General features: G+C 45.0%; 1 protein-coding gene across 1 annotated transcript in view; it reads left to right on the top strand.

The window, feature by feature from the left end:
• The window catches only part of LOC144692323 (microfibrillar-associated protein 3-like), a 37,264-nt gene extending 24,813 nt beyond the window's left edge, over positions 1-12,451 (top strand). Inside the window, exon 3 of the mRNA XM_078561026.1 lies at positions 9,873-12,451. Coding sequence (XP_078417152.1) covers positions 9,873-10,816 — 944 coding nt within the window. The 3' untranslated portion in view covers positions 10,817-12,451. The remainder of the gene's footprint in view (positions 1-9,872) is intronic.
• The last annotated feature ends 5,244 nt before the right edge of the window (positions 12,452-17,695 follow it).

A 17,695-nucleotide genomic window follows, 5' to 3' on the forward strand; every position in this document is an offset into this window, starting at 1 on the left:
CATTTTACGTTTCTTCTGGACGGAAATATGCGTCTGTTTAGCATTTTACAAATTTCCATACATTAATGCCCAACAGCAGGTGGAGGTCAAACCTTTGCAGTTGGTTCCTAACATGTCTTGTTGGCTTTTGGCTCTAAATGAAAGCTGAAGGTGGTTTGCAGCATTAACATTGCCCACGTGATAACACTGCACCTCAAAGCAATTAATTGCATTGTTTCTGAGTGATGTGTTAAAACAATAGGATCATATCTGGGCCATCAGTGCCAGTTCTGTGAAAGAGTTAACAGTCTCATTCCCCTGCTCCCTCCCCATAGCTCTTCAGGTTTTTCTTTTTTAAAGTAGAGATCCAATTCCTGTTCGAGTGTTGAGTTGAATTTACTACCTTTTGCGTCAGTGCATTTTAGATCGTAGCTCCTGGCTTAAAAAAATTCTCCTTTTCTCATCCCTGTGTTTATTTTTAACCAATTATCTCAAGCCTGTGCTCTCTGCTTACTGCCTCTTCTGTCAGTGCAAACAGTTTCTCCCTATCTACTCTATCACAGAGTCACACAGTGCAGAAGAGGCCCTTCGGCCCATCGAGTCTGCACCGACATGTGAGAAACACCTGACCTACCTACCTAATCCCATTTACCAGCACTTGGCCCATAGCCTTGAATGTTATGATGCACCAAGTGCTCATCCAGGTACTTTTTAAAGGATGTGAGGCAACCCGCCTCAACCATCCTCCCAGGCAGTGCATTCCAGATCGTCACCACCCTCTGGGTAAAAACGTTTTTCCTCACATTCCCCCTAAACCTCCTGCCCCTCACCTTGAACTTGTGTCCCCTTGTGACTGACCCTTCAACCAAGCTGCTTCCTATTTACCCAGTCCATGCCCCTCATACTCTTGTACACCTCGATCAGGTCACCCCTCAGTCTTCTCTGCTCCAACGAAAACAATCCAAGTCTATCCAACCTCGCTTCATAACTTAAATGTTTCATCCCAGGCAACATCCTGGTGAATCTCCTCTGCACCCCCTCCAGTGCAATCACATCCTTTCTATAATGTGGCAACCAGAACTGCACACAGTACTCCAGCTGTGGCCTCACCAAGGTTCTATACAACTCCAACATGACCTCCCTACTTTTGTAATCTATGCCTCGATTGATAAAGGCAAGTGTCCCATATGTCTTTTTCACCACCCCACTAACATGCCCCTCTGTCTGCAGAGATCTATAGACACACACGCCAAGGTCCCTTTGTTCCTCAGGACTTCCTAGTGTCATACCATTCATTGAATACTTCCTTGTCAAATTGCTCCTACCAAAGTGTATCACCTCACACTTTTCAGGGTTAAATTCCATCTGCCACTTATCTGCCCATTTGACCATCCTGTCTATATCTTCCTGTAGCCCAAGAAACTCAACCTCACAGTTAACCACCCGGCCAATCTTTGTGTCATCCACAAACTTATTAATCCTACCCCCCACATAGTCATCTATGTCGTTTATATAAATGACAAATAATAGGGGACCCAGCACAGATCCCTGTGGTATGCCACTGGACACTGGCTTCCAGTGACTAAAGCATCCTTCTGTCATCACCCTCTGTCTTCTACAACTAAGCCAATTTTGAATCCACCTTATCAGATTACCCTGTATCCCATGTGCATTTGCCTTCTCTATAAGTCTCCCATATCTATAAGTCTATAATGCCTCATGATTTTGAACACCTCTGTAACCTTAACGTTCTGTGCCCTAAGGAGAGCAATCCCATCTTCTCTTGTCTCTCCACATAACTGAAGCCCCTCATCTCTGGTACCTTTCTTGTAAACCTCCTCTGCGTGGTCTCCTAGGTCTTGCCCTGCTTTCTAATCTGGTGTTCAGAATCCCACACACCATTCCAGCTAGGTCATTGCATCAGTACCAGTTGGGTTTGCACTACATTGGAACTGTCCATTGTAATCCCATATCGGTGGTGGTGTAGCGGTAATATCACTGGGCTAGTAATCCAGAGGACTAGGCTAATGCTCTTGTGACATAGGTTCAAATCCCACCCTGAGTTCAAGGGCAATTAGGGATGGGCAACAACTGCTGGCCTTGCCAGCGACACCCAAATCTCATGAAAGAATAAAAAAAAATTGCAGTTCTGAGCGAGTGCTATTGTCAATGGTGCCATCTTTCAGATGGTTAAGGAGATATGAACAATCTCGTGGTAGAGTTTAAAAACTAATGGAGAATTGTTGTGGCCGGCAGTCGTTCCTTGATCATAACCACTTTTAAAAAAAAACAGCTCAACTGGTTATTCTTCTCATTTGTTGCTTGCCCCAACCTGCTGGGCCTAATTAGCCATGTAGCAATGGTGACTACACTTTAATTGGTTGCCAGGCACTTTGGGATATCCCGAGGATGTGAAATGGTGTACTATATAAATTACAAATTCATTTCTTCCTTCTCCGGTGGTAAAGTGCCTTGTCTCTGCTTGGCTGCTTTCCACTGTGGCCCAGCTTCAATCAGGAGCACGATGTGTGTGGAATTGTGGATCACGCGCCCCCCGCCCTGCTTCTTTAAACAGCCTGTCAATCTTAGCAACTTACTGTACCACCCACTGATACTATTAATCTGTTTGTATCCTTTTAACACTACAAGCTTAAAGGAAGCATATTCTGGAAACATAACTGAAGAATTAATTCAACAAAATGCACATTTCTCTTCTTAAAGTTAGTCCTGTGTGTCTTTCCTCAGGCTACATGATATTTGTTGATTTATGTGGAGATGGTCAATGGTTGCCAGATAATTACAGGACCTGTGACCCATATATATTTCTGTCTGCGGACCCCCTGTTTACAGGTGGTATACTGGTGTGATACGGTCCCAGAAAAGAGACTTGAAACACTTGCATTGAAGGATATAAATGCGTTAGAAGTAGTTCAGAGAAGGTTCACCTGACTGATGCCTGGGAGATGGGAGGGGTCATCTTAAAAGGAAAGGTTGGGCAGCCAAGGGCTGTATCCATTGGGGTTTAGAAGATTGCGAGGTGACCTTATTGAAACACATAAGATCCGGAGGGGATTTGACCGGGCGGCTGCTGGAAGTATATTACGCCTTGCGGGAGAAACTAGAACTAGGTGACACAGTTTAAAAATAAGAGGCCTCCAATTTAAGACGGAGATGAAGAGAAATTATTTTCTCTCATAGGGTCGCGAGATTTGGAACTCTGGTTCCCCAGAGAGCGGTGGAGGCAGGGTCAATTAATATTTTCAAGGAAGAGGTAGATAGATTTGTAGCTAACAAGGGAGTCAGTTTGTCAGGGGTGGGCGGAATGTGGAGTTCAGGCCACAATCAGACCAGCCATGATCTTATTGAATGGTGGGGCAGGGTCAAGGGGCCGAATGGCCTACTCCTGTTCCTAATTCATATGCATGTTTGTAACAGCATGTTTCACAACCTCAAAGCCAGTTTAGAGCCAGCTAAGCAGTGTTAGTCACTGTTTTATTGCCGGAAATGCAGCAGCCAATTTATGTGCAGCAAAGCCCCATAAACAATCACGTACTAATGACCAAATAACCTGTATGACCAAATAACCTAATCTTTATGTTGGCTGATTGAGGGATAAATATTGGTCAGGATCCTGGGAGAACTCCCTGGTCTTGTTTGACATCGTGTCCTAGGATCTTGTACGTACCTGTGACAGTGCAGCGCTCCCTCAGTCCTGCACTGGGAGTATCTGTGTAGATTTTGTGCTCAAGTCCCTGGAGTGGGAGTTGAACCCACAATCGACTGACCCAGGGTTGAGAGTGCCACATGTTGACACTCCGCTGAACTGACATATGTTAAAGAGACAAAAAAAATATACACTGGAAGTCGGAAATCAAACTAGGAATGTACAATCTCCAACAGATCTTCCGTTATCCAAAAAGAGAAATGATAGTATGATGTTTCAAGCAAGTGAAGGTCACCCATCTGAAAATAATTTCTCTGTTCAGATGCTGATGGGTGTGCACGGATTGCTCATTTTATTGCAAAGGTCATGGGCTCTAACACAAAAGCACAGAGATGAAACTGCTTATTAAAGAGGCAAATGAAATTCAAAAATTGGAAGCAAATGTTTCATTTCAGTTGACCTTGTCTATTTCAGGGCTTCAGGTTTCATGTACGAGGAAAACTAACTGTATGGAATTGTAAATGGATATGGAGTAGATCTAATTGTGCCATTAAAATGCTAGGTGTCAGCTGTGGCTCAGTGGTTAGCATCCTCGTCTCTGAGTCAGTAGCTTGTCTCTTCCGGCTGTGAGCCCACTGTAGAGCATAAAATCCAGGCTAATTCACTGGTGCAGTACTGAGGGGATGCTACACTGCTGGGGTTGCTGTCTGGATGATACGTTAAACCGAGGATCTGTATACTCTCTCTCTCCGTAACTTATCCCCGGCTCCTGGCCAATATTCATCCCTCACCCAACAGCACTAAATAGACACTACAGATTATCTGGTCCCTATCACGTTGTTGTGTGCGGGCCCCTTGCTGTGCGCAAATGAGCTGCCACGTTTCTGATAACAAAATACTTCACTGGCGGTAAACTTTGGGATGGTCTGAGGTCATGAAAGGCTGATGTAAATGTGAGTCTGTCCATCTACCTTTTTTCTGTTACAGCTTATTTTAACCACCTTTGAAAATTAAATATCTAAGGCCATAAGAAAGCCTGACCTCAAATATATCCACCACACCAACTGCTGGAGTGGAGCAGCATTCAGATTTCACATGTGTTGCATTGAGCTTGATTGCTGGGGATGGAGAAGACAGAGATTTGGAGGGTCGCAGATGGGAAGACAGTGGCATAGGGGGAGGTGGTGGCATAATGGTATTGTCACCGGACCAGAGCCCCAGGGCAATGCTCTGGGGACCTGGTTTTGAATCCCAACATGGCAGATGGTGAAATTTGAATTCATTTTGAAAAATATCTGGAATTAAAAGACTGATAATGACCATGCAACCATTGCTGATTGTCATAAAGACACACCTGGTTCACTAATGTTTAGGGAAGGAAATCCGCCATACTTACCTGGTCTGGCCTACATGTGACTCCAGACCTACAGCAATGTGCTTGACTCTTAAAACTGCCCTCTGAGCAAGGGCCTTAAGGAAGGGCTACCCACATCGCATGAATGAATATAAAAGAACGCACTTCAAATTCTCACTGTAGGGGATGGATTCAGTTACTCTCGCTGTCCCTCCTCAAGAGTGCGAGAGCATTGATGTAATTCAGCACTTCTGGAAGTCCTCTTGTGGCACTTCATCTACTGTTTTTAGATAACCCGAAAGCTTTGCAGGAATGTGAATGCCAAGCCAGCTGTTACATTGTACGTTCTTGTCAACACCGTTATGTATGGAACTGTCATCTATCAGTGGCTCAGACATTGTAAGGAAGCAAAAATGCCTGGAAAAACTCAGCAGGTCTGACAGTATCCGCAGAGAGGAACACAGTTAACGTTTCGAGTCCGTATGACTCTTCATCAGAACTAAGGAAAAATAGAAAAGAGGTGAAATATAAGCTGGTTTAAGGGGGGGGTGGTGGGACAGGTAGAGCTGGATCGAGGGCCAGTGATAGGTGGAGATAACCAAAAGATGTCATAGACAAAAGGACAAAGAGGTGTTGATGGCGGTGATATGTGCTAATAGTTTTTGCTTTTATATTATTGTAAGGAAGCAGTCCAGTTAGGCATTCATGCCTGCTGCTGTCACTGTGAGGTGCACTTGATGACGTTAATGTTGTCAATGGGAATGATAATCCCGACATGTTTCATCCTAGATAAGGGCTGAAAGGTGGCTGAACTTCAAAATTGTCTTGAGCAGAATGCAACCTTCATGGGGATCGGGTGAAGTGTCAGAAAAAGGGGTCTGTCTTTTATTTACCTACTAAGCCATGTTGATTATGATTGTCTAAAATGGCCAAAAGAAGAGGATTGTTTTTATACATTCAATCATTTCCTACATATTGTCTGTTGTTTGCTTCTTTCCTTTTGGTGTCACTTGAACACTTTTATGAAGCATGGATAGTTTTTTTTTATTCGTTCACGGGATGTGGGCATTGCTGGCTAGGCCAGCATTTATTGCCCATCCCTAGTTGCCCTTGAGAAGGTGGTGGTGAGCTGCCTTCTTGAACCGCTGCAGTCCATGTGGTGTAGGTACACCCACAGTGCTGTTAGGAGGGGAGTTCCAGGATTTTGATCTAGCGACAGTGAAGGAACGGCGATATATTTCCAAATCAGGATGGTGTGTGACTTGGAGGAGAACTCACAGGTGGTGGTGTTCCCATGTATCTGCTGTCCTTGTCCTTTTAGCTGGTGGTTGTCGCTGGTTTGGAAGCTGCTGTTGAAGGAGTCTTGGTGAGTTGCTGCGGTGCATCTTGTAGATGGTACACACTGCTGCCATTGTGCGTCGGTGGTAGGACGAGTGAATATTGAAGGTAGTGGATGGGGTGCCAGTTAAGTGGGCTGCTTTGCTCTGGATGGGGTTGAGCTTCTTGAGTGTTGTTGGAGCTTCACTCATCCAGGTAAATAGAGAGTATTCCATCACAGTCCTGATTTGTGCCTTGTAGACAGGCTTTGAGGAGTCAGGAGGTGAGTTACTTGGCCAAATGCTGCCTTGATGTCAAGGGCAGTCACTCTCACCTCACCTCTTGAGCTTAGCTCTTTTGTCCATGCTTGGACCAAGGCTGTAATGAGGTCAGAGGCTGAGTCGCCCTGGTGGAACCCAAACTGAGCACCAGTGAGCAGGTTATTGCTGAGTAAGTGCTGCTTGATAGCACTGTCATCGACACTTTCCATCACTTTGCTGATGATCGAGAGTGGACTGATGTGGTAGTAATTGGGCTGGGTAGATGGGGCATTTTCCACAATGCTGGGACATCTGCAGCTGTTTCCTATTTTATTGAGTTGCTCAGAGCTCCTTGAGTACTCCATTTAGAGGTGGGCGCATCTCCATTTGGTGTTAGCCTTACCTGCGCGTCTATAGGTTGTGGCTTCAAGTCCCACTGTAGTCTTGAACACAAAACCTGGGCTGACACTCTAGTGCAGTACTGGGGGAGTGCTGCATTATCCAAGGTTCTGGCTTTCAGATGACCAAGGCCCTCCCAAGTGGATGGAAAAGATCCCGTGGCAATAATTTGAAGCAGAGCAGAGGAGTTCTCCCCGATTTCCTACTCAATATTTATCCTTCAATCAATCATCACTAAAATATGTTCATTTATTTTATCACTGTTTGTGGGAGCTTACTGTGTGCCAATTGGCTGCCATGCTTCCTGCATTACTACAGTGGCTACAATTCAGGAGTATTTAATTGGCTGTAAAGTGCTTTGAGGTTGTGAAAATTGCTGCATTAATGCTTTATTACTTTCCTTCTAATCCATTAATTATTAAATTCCCATTCATTTGCAACAATTGATCTGCAGATATAACAGGAATTAGTGTTCTGCTTTAAGACTTACCTACCAAAGAAGCAACGGTGCCAAGCAAAGTCATTTTCAAACCACCAGGACAATGAAAGTGCCTCAGTTTTAAAATTCCCTCCATGGCCTCACTCCTACCTATCCCTGCAACATCCTCCAGCCCTACAACCCTCTGCTGCCTTCCAACTCTGACCTCTAGCGCATTACCCATTTTCTTTGCCCCGTCATTAGCACCCATGCCTGTAGCCATACAAGCGCTAAACTCAGATTCCTTTCTGTCTTACCACCTCTCTCTCTCTCCTCCTTTAAAACGCTGCTTAAAATCTACTCTTTGATCAAGCATTTAGTCACCTGTCTTAATGTCTCCTGCTTTGGTTTGGTGATAGTCTTGATTTAATTATGCTCCTGTGAAGTGCCCTGGGATCTTTTACTATGCTTTACTAAGTTAAAGGCATTATATAAATGTAAGGTGCTGTTGTAATATAAACAGGACAAATCAACAACAAAGAATTAGAAATAGAAGTGAGATTGCAGGGCCTCATGCTCCAGTTATGGTCCCAGGGACATAGTTGGGTTCATCTGTATAAATCCAACAGATTGAAGGTGTTAAGCTGTCTGGTGAAGATCATTGTGAATTGATATTAGCTTAGTTTATAGAAAGCATTGTTCTTGGGTTGTGGGCAACATTGGCATTACAGTATTACTGCCCTCAGGACAACAAGGGACTGACAGTAAAGAGCTAAACGCATAGCATAGGACAAGACTCATCTGTCTCAATTGCTAGCGCTCTTGTCTTTGAGTCGGGAGGTTGTTGGTTCAAGTCCTACTCCAGAGCTTTGAGTACAAAAATCTAGGCTGACACTTCAGTGCAGTATTGAAGGAGTGTTGCACTACCAGAAGCATTGCCTTTTGGCTGAGACTTTAACCCAAGACCTCTGTCTTCCCCATGGGTATATGTAAAAGATCCCATGTTGCTACTTAAAAGGAAAGTAGAAGAGTTCTCTTCAGTGTCCTGATAACAGATTATCTAGTCATTATCACAATGCTGTTTATTAAAATTGACTGCCATACTTTCTACATGACTACAGTGACTACACACACACAAAAGTTATGAACTAAGGTATTTTGGGTTGTATCCAGGATGTGAAAAACATTATTTAAACGGAAGGAGCCTTCCTGGAGGCCAATTAATAATTTTTACAACAACCTAGAAGTTTAGATTGTACAAATTGACAATGGATGGCTTTGAAATTATGATCTCTGGGATTTAGGGAAAATGGGGATCGGGAAGCTAAAGTAGAGTTGAGATCAAAGAGCAGCCATGATCTTATTGAATGGCAGAGCAGGCTCAAAGGGCCACATAGCTTACTCCTATGTCTTATGTTCTAATGGGTTGCTTGTTGAGTATCATAACTACTGAGTATAATAGTGTACCGTTACCTTGAAACAAAGGATCCTGTGGTTTAGAATAGAAAACATCTTCATGTAATTCATTGCTAGTTTTGTACAAGTTTTGCTTAACCATATGTAAAGGACACCGAAAATCTTTTCAAAGTTTTATGTCCTGCAGTATTATGGCAAGCATAACAATGATCCTAGGTCTGATGTGCCATTATCATTTAGATACCCATCCACAAGACAACATTTGTTTTAATATTGTTAGCTGAAAATAAAGAAAGCGTGCATTGCTAGATATATTTAAAAATGTAAATGTAATTGGCTGATAGAGATTGACGGTACAGCGATTTTTGTCCACCTGAGAGAATGTGGGGTCTGGCAGAGGTTGTTGTGAGACCTCTTTTGCTTAAAATACAAATGATCTGGAGCAAGGATTCACTGTCACAGTGGCCCAACTTTGCAGATGACACAAAGTTGGTATCAATGATAGAGTCCAAAGCTCAACGGGATAAACTGTGCGAGGATTTGAACGAAGCTGTAACTTGGACAGGCTGGTGGCAGATGTAGAGAAATATAAAGTGCTCCAAAGAGGCTTTGAGTTAAGCAACAAAAACCATCTTTCTTTCTCCTTTGTGGGATATGGGTGTCACTGGCAAGGCCAGTATTTTTTGCACATCCTTAATTGCCCTTGAGAGTCAGGCCAGATTGGGTAAGGATGGCACATTTCCTTCCCTAAAGGGTATTAGTGAGCAAGACAGGTTTTTAATAGTTTCATGAATTCTAGGCTTTATTAATTGAATTTAAATTTCACCAGCTACCATGATGGGATTGTGAACCCATGTTCCCAGAACATTAGCCTGGACCTCTAGCTTACTAGGCTAGTGATATTACCACTAGACCACCATCTACCCCTCTCAAAATTGCGAACTTTGAGAGGAAGGAGATTATTGAAAAACTTTATAAAAAGGATGGTGTGCGATAGTTTTTTTTTTATTGGTAATTGCTTCCTGCTTGAGTGACTTAAAAGGTTTTTCTCTGTTGTTTCATCAGAAAATTGTTGGATTTCGGACAGTGGACTGCTAAACATCACCACAGTTTCGTTTGGTGACCGAGGCAAGTATACATGTGTTGCCTCAAACCTCTATGGCAGTGTCAATTACACGGTGACCCTGAGAGTCATTTTCACCTCGGGGGATATGGGCGTTTACTATATGATTGTTTGCCTTGTTGCGTTCACCATTGTGATGATCCTGAACATCACCCGTCTGTGCATGATGAGCAGCCACCTCAAGAAGACGGAGAAAGCCATCAACGAGTTCTTCAGGACAGAGGGAGCGGAGAAACTGCAAAAGGCCTTTGAGATCGCCAAACGTATCCCGATTATCACCTCCGCCAAAACGCTGGAACTGGCTAAAGTCACCCAGTTTAAGACAATGGAGTTTGCCCGGTACATTGAGGAGCTTGCCAGAAGTGTTCCCCTTCCCCCTCTCATCATGAACTGCAAGATGTTTGTGGAGGAGATAATGGAAGTTGTGGGCATGGAGGAACCAAGCCATATCTATGTAGGGGCCGGGCCGGCGAATCAGGACGCCCGAGATGAAGTGTACACTATACCAAATTCTTTAAAGCGTAGTAATTCTTCAGCAGGGGACTCGGACGAGTCATCTTTGCACGAGCAGCCCCAGCACATTGCAATTAAGGTATCGGTGCATCCCCTGAGTAGTGAGGAGAACCTTGAGAGTCAGTGCCAACAGGGTAGCGGGTGCCAACCGGAGCAAGAGGACAAGGAGGTGGAGGCAGAGCAAGCAGTGATTGAAAGCAGCTCTCAGGCCTGTCAGGTTGGGACGACGGAGATGGAAGACGCCAGCAAGGTTGTGCCAGCGGTGACTGAAAAGGCCAACCATGTCACGGCAGTCTTGGTGGAAAACAGCACCTTTGCTACACCAGCAGTGGTTGGGAGAACCCCCCGAGTTATTTATGAGAGCCATGTGTAACTGGCACAAAACTCAGCGCACTCCTCATATCTTTCGAACTTGGGGCTACCACATGATGTGATCTTAATAATAAAAGCCTTAACCAGAAGAGGATCATTGCAGAAGAGAAGCAAATGTAATAATGCATGAATTTTGTTTAAATTCTGTTGCATTCGGTTTACTCTGGTTTATCACTGACATCGTATTTAGGTAGTTGACATGTTTGGGGAAAAAAAAACTACTTCAAAGTTTTTCTTAAACAGCAAGTAAACTTCCTCTTCAATATCCTTCTCAGAGAGACACTTGTAGGTAGATGTCACTAGCAATTGAACTATTTATTCTGGCAATTTTAGCTCAGTACCCCACTTTCAGTTGGGCAGGTATGTTATTAATTGTCACACACATGCTTCAAGTGGAAAGTAGGCGGGCTGGTAGAAATTCTGTAATCTTTGGAGTAAATTTCCAAACAATAAATATTCACGCACAAGAAATGTTATTTCTGTGATTGAATAAGGGAGAAGGGGGAAAAAAATCATTCAGAAGATACTGGAAAGGCACAGTAAATCAGTCAGAAAGACAGGTTAATGTTTTAGATGGCGATCGCCCTTCCGAACAAGGCAGGTGAGAACTCCTTTATATGGCAAAATAAAGAAAGAACTTGCATTTATATAACACCTTTCACCACCTCAGGAACAACATACTTTTTGGAGAGTGGCTACAATCTAATTTAGCAGCTTTGATTCAGAAGTAAGTATTAGCCCAGGAGAATTCCTATGCTCTTACCGCAAGAGATTGCCCTGGGATCTTTTACATCCACCTGACAGGGCAGAAGAGGTCTTAGTTCTCATTCTGAGAACAGTACAGCACTCCCCAAGTACTAGACTGGACTTCCAGCATAGAGTTCGGTACTAGAGTCAGACTTGAACCCACAGCCTTCTGGCTCAGGAGGAAGAGTGCTACCCACTGAGCCACACCAGAAGGTAAGCAAAAAAGAAAGGGAAAGTCATGTTCCTGCCTTCCTTCTTTGTATTTTGTTGGGTATGGTGGTGCAGTGGATTAGACCTGGGCCAATATTACAGCAAATCAGAGCCAGTGGGCATGGACGAAGTGTGGGCTGGTGCTGGACGGGGGGGACCTCCTATTGGTACACGGTTGGCGGAGAGGTCTGCACCGCTGGGGCTGACCCACCTTCCTCGCCAACGTTCCCTGGGCATCGGATCTTTCTCCTCATTGCCTGATTTTCCATGCTTCTCTCCTCCCTCTAATGTTCCTCTGTTATTTGCACCTCCCCAGAACTCAGTTTGTTTACTCGTCTCATTATCACTCCCTTTTGCCCTGCGTCCCTTTTGACTCATTTGATCACTCCTGCCTCCCACCCTATTGCAGACCTTCCCTTGTGTTCTTCCACTTCATGCCTTTTCCCTGCATTTGATTACAATCTGCTCATGCCTAACATTTGCCAGCTGTGATGAAAGGTTATCAAAAGGAAACGCTAACTCTGTTTCCCTCTTCACGGCTGCTGCCTTACGGGCTGAGTGTTTTCTGGTTTTGTTGCCAGTTTGCCAATCTCACAACAGGGCTGAAATTCTGCTGTGTAATCTTAGTAATGAATATCTATTAAAGAGAATGACGGCCTATAACCTGAAAAACTGGTTTCCACTGGAGAGAGAGTAATTGCTTCTTCTCAATCCGATATGTTTTGGTAACATGTACAGTGAAGGGAGGATTCTGGGCTCCCTGTGGAAGCTGGTGTTTCACTGTGAATCCAGCTGTCTCACGTGTGAAGCACTCAATTTTCCATTCATTCATCGCCGTTCCTTCACCGTCGCTGGGTCAAAAACCTGGAACTCCGTTCCTAACAGCACTGTGGGTGAACCTATGCCACAGGGACTGCAGCGGTTCAAGAAGGCAGCTCACCGCCACCTCCTCAAGGGCAACTAGGGATGGGCAATAAATGCTGGCCCAGCCAGCGATGCCCACATCCTGTGAAGGAATAAAAGAAAATTCGCTTTGGTAGATGGACGATTGCGGCTGTTTGCGTACAATTTCCCAAAGTGCCCTTCTTGGAAGTGCTGGATCCTGAACATACCCCTTACACCACACTGGGGGAAATGCCACATACCCTTTTCCTGGCATCATTATAGGGGCTGCTCATATAATTAGCACCCTCCCCTGAAAATAAACGAGCTTATACGCTGATTGAAAAGATTGAGTTATATGAGGATGGAGGGAAGGAGGGTTTTATTATCGAAGAAGAACTAATGAGTGAGGAGCAGGTTTATGTTTACGGTGTCTAACTCACCCAACCAGCAAGGGAGGTGGATCACAACAAATGGACAGAAAGAAAGAGTGAGACCTGTATTTATATAGCACCTTTCACATCTACGGGAGGCCCCAAAACACTTTACAGCTAATGGCGTACTCTTGACGTATAGGCAGTGTTCTAACGTAGGAAACATGACGGCCAGTTTGAGCACAGCACACTACCATAAACCGCGATGCGATAATGACCATCTTTTTTTGACGGTGATAGACGAAGGATAAATAGCGGGGAGAAATACCCTGCTCCGAGAGCCATAGAGTTATACAGCACAGAAACAGGCCCTTCGGCCCATTGTGTCCGTGCTTGCCATCAAGCACCTACCTATTCTAGTCCCCTTTTCCGGCACTTGGCCCGTAGCCAAGTGCTTCGAGACAGCGCGGTGGGGATCTTTTGTGTCCGTCAGAGGGGCCTCGGTTGAACTTCCCTCTGGCCGTGCTCCCTCATTACTGCGCTGGGAATGCCGGCCAAGATTATGTGCTCCAGTCTCTGGGGTGGGACGTGAACGAGCAACCTCCTGACTTGGAGGAGAGTATAAATAGAGTGAACTTTCCTCCACATTATTGAAGTAAACATAACTGCCGGCATTTTATGAAGGGCCGCATTCAGGATTTTCCAAGCAGCAGTTATGAAAATAATCACCTTTGCTGTTTTAGGGTTTGCTTAAATCGTACCATTGGATAGTTCAAAAAAGGCTCCTTTCTTCAGTCAGAAAGGAAGGGCTGTGCATTTCACAGGAGCAGACTGTGCTGAAAACTGGCTACGTGCCTTTGAAATGAAAAGGGCCTATTTTGGCATCAGTCCTACCTGCAACTCCTACGTACTGAGAGATTTCTATTCAGCTATTGATGCAGATTACACTCCTCAGTTGGGCGAAACCAGTGCTGCCTTTAGCTAGTCCTTTGAACTTGGGCGCAATGCTGCACTGATCAGTGGCGGAGGGGAGGGGGCGAGAAGGTTGTAGATAACATTGGAGCGCTCTGTTGAAAATGTTTAGAGATGCTGTTGTATCCTTCGCAAGTATTCTTGTCTTCGCAGAGTGGGAGCACCACATTGCCTCCGCACTGCCACAAGTAGCCTGTTTTCTGTGGTGATTAATGAAAGCTAGTGCTGTTCCAGAACTGGAATCGTGCCCAGTGTACACTTATGTATAAAGCGACCTCAGGTTGAAACTTTTCATCCACATTCTGCTTAGATGCGTTCAGTTCTGAGTGCTGCACCTCGGGAAGGATATGTTTATTAGCCTTGGAGGGGGTGCAGTGCAGGTTCCCCACAATTGTACTTAGGCTGGAGGGGTTAATTTACGAGGACAGGTTGCATTGATTATTTTTGTACTACTCCTTTGAGCATATAGACGGTTAAGGGTGATTTGGTTGAGGCGTTCGAAATATTACTGTGTCTCCTGCCAACGCAAGATGGCTACCGATACCCGTCTGCGCATGCACACGGGTCTGCGCATGCACACGGGTCTGCGCATGCACACGAGTCTGTGCATGCACACGGGTCTGCGCATGCGCAGAAAATCAATGACGTTACTCCACTGCGCCCAGCCTGCCAGAAAACTTCTTTGACAAGGGGCAAAGCTACAGCGACAAATTCGATTGACAGGCATATCGACCCGTGGGCAAGCTGCGGGTGCGGAGAGTCAATGGGGCGGGAGGTGGGGAGCCCAAGCTCCCAAGGGGGGGTGGGGCCCAAGCTCCCAAGTTGGGTCTCAATCATTAAGTTTTGTCCTGAACCGAGATTTTCTGAAAAGGCGGGGCCTGATCCGCGCTCACAGGGCGGGTGGCCCTGGGTTTGTGTGTTTGGTGTAACCTTTCCCTCCCCCGCCATCCCCGTTAACAGGGGAACTTCACTCCGGGATGGACAGGGCTGAAGGCAGGCCCGGGGGGTGGTAGAGGGAGGGAGGGAGGGAGGCAGAGGCTTCTCCACAAAGAGAATGGAGAGAGGAGGAACATTCCAGTAACCCTGACCTTTGTTTCCCTAATTAAGCTGAGTAAGAGCCTCGCCCCGTTGCTCCTTGTTTTTTTATTGCTGTCTATTCTGTCGCTCGGAACAATGTGATGGCATAACACGCCAGAACTGCACCTGCATGGCGTTGGCAACAAACACAGGAATATGGGCAAAGACCAGGGAGTGGGACCAACTGGGTCGCTCTTTGAAAGGGTCGACACAGAGTCGATGGGACAAATGGCCTCCCTCCATGTTGCACTATTCCATCATTAAACGATTTGGTAGGATAGATACAGAGAAACTGCCTCTTCTGGTTGTGGGGAGTGGGGTCGGGGGGGAGACCAGAACAAAGGCGTCTTAACTTAGAACTAGGCCTTATAGCGTTGGTGTTCAGAAGCACTTCCGCACAGAAAAATCTGGAACCCCCAAAAAATCTTTTAGGAGCTAATTGAAAATTTCAAACTGAGATTGACATTTTTTGTTAGACAAGGGTATAACGAAATATGAAACTTGCACAGGTTAATGGAGTTAAGGGTACCAATAACTGAATTGATTGTTGGAACGGACTCAAGGGGTTGAATGGCCTACTCCTGTTCCTGTGCTCCTCAGTGAACAACTAACAAATGGAAGTTCTGTGCTCCCATTGTACAACTCGGATATTTGTTGGTAGTGTTAATCCCATTAGGAAATACCAGAATCTGGGAACATGTGACTGGAGATGTAGGATTCACATATGAATTAAAATTCTGTGTTACTGTGTCATGTGGTTTATGGAATCCAGAAAATCTTCAAGTTGTTAAGCTCAGTTAATGAGTGCATTCAACTCGTGTGGATTAACTGATAACAAACACATTCTGCATGTGGTCTGCGGGTCCACGGGATCAATCACCTGAGGTTTTGAGATGTAGACTTAGAAGCTTCCCACATCTAATAGCGTATGAGGCAGACAAAGCACGTGCTTATGTCTGCTTCTGTAGCTAGTTTTTATTTCTCTTGGAGCAGGCCACCAGCCTGTCGCTTAAGAGGCACCACTCCACGGCAAGCACGATTGACCAGGAGACTCCTGCTCTTACCGCCTGCCATAAGCATATTGGAAGGATTTACAGGATGATAATCAAGCTGTTTGACCACGTTATAAATGTAACTTCCTTGGCCATAAAGTCCTGAAGTGGGCCTCGAAACCCTGAGCTCTGGCTCAGAGACAGGGACGCTATCCACTGCGCCCGAAGACCTCGTCACTGAGGCTTTTGTCCTCCTTTTATTAATCCACGGATGTTCTGTGCTTTCTTCCCTCTTAGGAGATAATGTGGTTGCGGGAGAGGAGAGTGTGGGGGTGGTGGGGAGAGTCAGTAATGTCTCGTTAAGGTGCTCTAACCATCGTTGAGTGTGGAACTGGCTTGAAAGACCAACTAGCCTCTTCCAGCCCATCGATTTTCTATATCTAGAGTTAACCCGGGCCATGGAGGCTCTTAGGTTAAGGATATTAAGGAATATGGAATTCAGGTGGGTAAATGGAGTTCACTTTTCATTCTAGATTGAGCTGGCTGGGCGAGCTGCAGGGTTACAATATTTGATCTAGGCACACCTGAGATGGGGCAGAGATAAAAATCCAAGGTCGGGGTCCCACCCTGTTACTGAATGAGACGCTAGCAAGGAGTAAGGAGGTTGGGTGCGGATAGAGGCAGACTGGTCAGTGATGCTGCCTTCCGACATTTCATAGACTGCTAGGTGCTTAGCTTGATGGCAAAGTGCCAGAAGGCACTGAGGGTGAGACCACACTCAATGGCGATTAGTGGTTCAAGAGGAGGAAAAATGAGGAGGACGTTACTATTTAGATATCCTAACAACAACAACAGCAACAATTTGCATTTATATAACACCTTCTAATTTTAGTATTTTGAGCATCTAATTATGCTATATTTAAAATCTTTCGGCTGTGTGTAATTTCTGTTTCAACCTTTCCCATTAATTTCTTCTGTCTCCATTTATAATGGCTATGGAAATTTACCATGCTGTAATTATTCCCTTCCTTCAATGGCAGTAATGTAATGTCTCAGTTTAGTCTTTCCCAGCTCTGCCGTCTGCACTGTAGAGAAACTTTGATGCTGCAAACAGCTCTCTTTTTCTACTATCTCAACTTGCTTTGTCTAAATCCTATCTCATAAAGAGAAAATGTCGCTTGGTAGGTACAGAGCTTGAGAAGAGAGACATGTTGCCGAAGCTTCAGTGGTATAAATTGTCGTGATCATTGGAAATTTGGCATTCTTGTGTTTGTCCTGATGGGTGCGAGACAAGAAGCTTCAACAACATGTCTCTCTTTTCAGCAATATTCAAGAGAAAATGTATGACTTTTAAAATAGGGACTGAATTAGCTTTACACTCCTTGGTCTGAGGACCTCCACACTATCACCATCATCACCCCTCCCAACCCCCTGCCCCACTCTTCCCCCTACCTCCTGCCCTTTAAATCCTCTGCACCCTCTTCACTACCCATGTGCAAAGCTGTGGGAGAATGCAACATAAGAGACAATTCCAGTAAATGTCACACTTACTTCCTAAAGCACTTGCACTGCCACATTTTCCCATTGCACACTTCTGACGCATTGTGAGTGAAATGAGAATATTTA

The sequence above is a fragment of the Cetorhinus maximus genome, chromosome 2, assembly GCF_964194155.1.
Source record: "Cetorhinus maximus chromosome 2, sCetMax3.hap1.1, whole genome shotgun sequence".
In the NCBI taxonomy this organism is placed as follows: domain Eukaryota; kingdom Metazoa; phylum Chordata; class Chondrichthyes; order Lamniformes; family Cetorhinidae; genus Cetorhinus; species Cetorhinus maximus.